This window comes from Plasmodium reichenowi, chromosome 12, assembly GCF_001601855.1.
Source record: "Plasmodium reichenowi strain SY57 chromosome 12, whole genome shotgun sequence".
Taxonomy (NCBI): Eukaryota; Apicomplexa; class Aconoidasida; order Haemosporida; family Plasmodiidae; genus Plasmodium; species Plasmodium reichenowi.
The window spans coordinates 1,606,425-1,611,428 of NC_033657.1; the positions used below are offsets into that span (position 1 = coordinate 1,606,425).

The 5,004-nt window shown below is 17.1% G+C and overlaps 2 protein-coding genes across 2 annotated transcripts; both read left to right on the top strand.

Annotated features, from left to right (window-relative positions):
- Positions 1-507: 507 nt before the first annotated feature.
- On the top strand, positions 508-2,538 carry PRSY57_1241800 (GAS8-like protein, putative; the record flags this gene model as incomplete). Its single annotated transcript, XM_020115095.1, has 4 exons — positions 508-672; positions 817-1,155; positions 1,546-1,907; positions 2,052-2,538. The coding sequence occupies 4 exons, from the start codon at positions 508-510 to the stop codon at positions 2,536-2,538; spliced, it is 1,353 nt and encodes a 450-aa protein (XP_019970248.1).
- Positions 2,539-3,337: 799 nt separating this feature from the next.
- PRSY57_1241900 (conserved protein, unknown function) lies at positions 3,338-4,483 on the top strand (the record flags this gene model as incomplete). Its single annotated transcript, XM_020115096.1, has 1 exon — positions 3,338-4,483. One exon carries the CDS (start codon positions 3,338-3,340, stop codon positions 4,481-4,483), a length of 1,146 nt encoding a protein of 381 aa, XP_019970249.1.
- Between the last annotated feature and the right edge of the window lie 521 nt (positions 4,484-5,004).

Below are 5,004 nucleotides of genomic sequence, written 5' to 3' on the forward strand. Positions count from 1 at the left end.
AAATTATATTATATATTATTTTTAATCATTTTAAATAAAATATCTTAAAAAAAAATTATTTTTTTTTTTTTTTTTGTTCATTTTTATTTTATGGATATTATATATATATATATATATATATACATATATTACACACTTCTTATTCTAAGAAAAAAAAAAACTTGCAAAATCATACAGAGCGTATAATGTATAAAATAATAATACTACAAAAAAAAAAAAAAAAAAAAAAATTAAATCATATTAAAATATATAAAAATTTATATTTTTTCATAGACACACACAATATATCTGTTTCCTTTCCATTTTAAAAAGTTAAAAATACATAGATATAATAAACATAAAAATATATATAATTAAATATAATTTCTTTCTCTGTTTTTTTCTTCTTGTGTATTTTTACAATATAAAGACTTAAAAATATTATTTTAATTTGAACTCCAATTTACATTATCAGTTTTTTTATATATTTTTTTTTTTTTTTTTTTTTTTCTATAAAATTAATTCTTAATGAATAAAAAGAAACTTAAGGGTAAAAAGAAAGAAGCTAAAGATAAAAAAAGCAACAATAAATTGAAGAAACTAACAAATGGAGAAATAGAAAATATTATCAAAACACAAAAAGAAGAACTTATTAGAATAAATCAAAAGAAACATCTTTTAGAAAAAAAGCTAGTTCGTATAATATATAATATATAATATACACACACACTCATACAAAAATAAAAAAATAAAAGTGTGAACAGAAAGAATATATCTTATAAATATTTCTGATCATAATCTTTTTTTTTTTTTTTTTCTTTCTTTTCCTTTTTTAAGAGTGAAAAAAACAAAGAGTTTGAAATATTTAAAAATGAATACAAAGAATTGAAAAATAAAGTAAATGTAATTAATGAAGATTGTGAAAAGTTTGATGAAAAGATACAAGAAGAAGATAAAACTATCAAAAGTAAATCTATTTTTTATAATTTTCAAAATGAGGAAGAGATGAAAAAGTTAGAAAAGGAGAAAGATAATCTTAAAAATTTAATTGATGAGAAACATGAAGAAACGATGAATAATATATTAAATCATATAGAACAACAACGTCTTAGTTTAGATTATGAAAAAAACAAAAATTTTGAAGAAATTAATGAATTAAATATTTCTTTCGATGTGGTAATTAAAAAAAAGGAAAACAAAAGGCTTTATATAATTTAATGTGTTAATATGCTTATATATGTAAATCTAAATATATTTTTTTTTTTTCTATTTGTAAATATGTATATTATTATTTTTATTACATTTTCCACAATGCATTCATAAATATAACAATAATAAATAAATAAGTATATATATATATATATATAATAAAATTAAATTAAATTGTTATGGATGTAATATTATTCCTAATATAGTAGTTTTATAAATATTGGAAGTATAGTACAAAATGTAATTAACTATTAAATACCTGTCCATACAATAAATAAATAAATAAATAAATAAATATATATATATATATATATATATATATATATATGCATATATTAATAATTCCGCATTCTTCAGAGGATGCAAAATGTAGAAGAGTTATTTACAAAATATTTAGAAACATATGATATAGAGAAAAAAGAAGAAATGGATGATATAATAGAGAATTATAAAATTTTGGAAAGGAATGAAATAAATTATATACAAAATATGTATAATGATCATGTTAAGAGTATTAAAGAAATACATATGATAGTTTTGGAGAATTATAAAAAATATTATATTGATCAACTCAAAGAAAATATAAAGAAAATAAAAAGTTTAAAAGAAAAAATAAATGAACTCGAAATAAACGATAAGGAAATAAAAAATGATTTAAATGTACATAATAATGAATATTATTCTATGGTAGAAAATATAAAAAATTTAGAATTGAAGAGGTATTACATACAAATATTTAAATAAGTAAATAAATAAATGAATATATAAATATATATATATATATATATATATATATATATTACATACTTGTATATAATATATTTACCTTATTTTTTCATCTATTTAATGTTCTTATTTAATAGAGAAAATTTGAAGAAGGACCTAAAGTTTTATTCCAAAGATTTCGTTATATATAAAAACTTAGAACTAATTTATAATGAAAGTGATATTCATATAAAAAATTTAAAACAATTCTCACAAAGTTCAAGAGATAAAATTACTCAAGTGGAAAAACAGTTAAAGAGAATATCTGAAGATGAATTAAATGTAGACGATTATTTTGAAGATATTAAAAAAAAAAATATTCATTTGAAAAAAAAGATAGAAAGTATTGATATTGATTTGGATGATATCAATAAAGAATTTCAATCTTATATAAAGGAGAATAATATAAAAGATGAAGATGTACAAAATGTAAGAAAGGGAATAAACTTTTGTTTAAATACATATAACAGAGAATTTGATAATTTGTTGTATACTCAAAAGAAAATGAAGAAGAAAATCAAAGACACTGTAAATATTTATGAAAAAAAATTGAAGAACATAAATATAAAAAAGGAAACAACATAAAAAATATATATATATATATATATATATTAATAAAATATAATATTTATGGATATAACATTTTCTCCTTTTTAAAAATAAAATAATGAATAAAAAAATTTGAACAAATTTTTATATGCGAATAATATAAAATAAGAATAACTAAAAAGAAATGTATACTTTTTGTATATTAGTTGAATTATTTATTCAGTATCATCAAATAAAAATATTGAAAATATATATCATATAATCAATATGATATAAAATATAACAGTTATCTTAAAAATATAAATATAAATAAAATGTTCCTTTTATATATAATACTTTATAAAACTCTATGAAAATACATAAAATGATATAATGTGCCAAATGTGTATACTTTATAAGTGAAATTTAAACTAGCTATTTTGATATATATATATATATATATATTTTTTTTTTTTTTTTTTTTTTTTTTTTTTTCACAAATTTGAAGGGATAATATTTCAACTAGCTAATTAATATAAAATTTTGTTCTTTAATTCTTTTTTTTTTCTTTTTTTTTCTTTTTTTTGTTTTTTATTTAGTATTATTTTTTTGTTTTCTTTGCATTACGAACATACAGAATAACTCAAAACAAATGAACTGAATAAAATGCATAATTATTTTCCCATTATTTTAAGAATATAGGAATAATGAAATAATTATGTGATATATTTGAAACATACTTTTCATATATTGTATTTGATTTTTAATGTGATCACACATAAATATTATATATATATATATATATATATATATATATATATATATCTTTATTTATTTATTTTTATGTTTTTGCTAAATGAGCAAACCTAAGATATTAATTAGTCAAATAAAAAATGTAGGTGATATTAAGTTACGAAACTTGAAGGGAATTGAATCATGTAAGAAAAAAATTTTTGGATATGTTGAGAATATGCCAGGAGAGAAGAACTGGCTAAAACCTTTGGTTGGAAAAAGTATGCAGAATTATTATTTTCCATCGAAATATTTACATTTGGATTTTAATTTAAAGGAATATTTAAGAATGCAAACAGTACGTTTTAAAAAAAAAGAGACTAATGAGAGTTTACTAAAATTACAAAAATGCATCAATATGATAATTGAAAATAAGGATATGATTGATAAGTTCTTATGTAAAATACCCAAGGAGTTATATATAGAAAATCAGAGTTTAAAAGATTTTTATGAGTTATATTTAACTATTTATCCAAGTCATATATATAAGCCAAATTTATTGTTTGATATAAAAGAATTAAATTTGGAGAAAGAAAGATTTAGTTGGTTTTTTTATAATAAAAAAAATGACGGAGAAGACAAAATAACTATAAATAATAATGAAAATAATGATATATCATATAATAGTGAAGGGGATGAAGTAAATAAAAATATTAAAGAAATAGGAAATGAAGAAAAGAATCAAGATGAGGATAATACAAAAAATAATTATATGCGAAAGGAAAACTTTTCGAATTATGAAAATATAATTTTTAATAAAACAAAGAAAAAGATAAAATTTAAAAAAATTATATGTATGGATCAAATTAATGAAAAAACAAATAAAAATAACACTTCTCTTATAAATAATATTATGAGCAATGATGACAACATTTATTATCTTGACAATGATTTGAATGTAGGTTTAGAAAAGACAATACCAAAAGATAATAAAACTAATGAAGAGATAGAAAAATCGAAAAATGAATTTTATAATTTATTAAATGAAAATGAAAGTTTAAAAAAAACATTATCCATACGAAATCGTTTTATAGATCCATTATATTTAAGAAGAAGATATTCTTATATAGATAAATTAACCAAAAAGAAAATCAAAAAGGAAAAACATAAAACATATAGAAAGCATTTTATACAACATGCTGATGAGAAAAAGATATGGCCAGATAATAAAGGACTATTAAATAAGATTTATCCAAATCCATACTCATAAAAGAACAAATAAAACATAAAATAATATATATAGATGTGGGTATATATTTATATATTACTTATATGATCACATTATATCGTTCTACATACAAATATATACACAAATAAAACGTATTCATATTTTTATATTTTATTTTAATATTTTTTGTAATATAAATAATATAACAATATTATATGTATATATATGGATATATTTAAGAATTTATTACATTTCTTAAAAAATTAAATTTTTTTTTTAAAAGCTATACATTTATAAAATAAAAATATTATTGTCACATATTTATGAAATTCATATAAAAATTTAAATATTTTTATTATAATTTATTCATATAAAATTTTTCTTTATCTTTTACCTATATTTATTTATGTGTTGTACAAATAAATGGAGGTATGTAAATATATCATGATCCTATCTAATAAAAATTTATGTACAAAAAAAAAAAAAAAAAAAAAAAAAAAAAAAAAAAAAAAAAAAAAAATATAAAAAAAAATAAAAAAAAAAAAAAAAAAAAAAAAAATTAT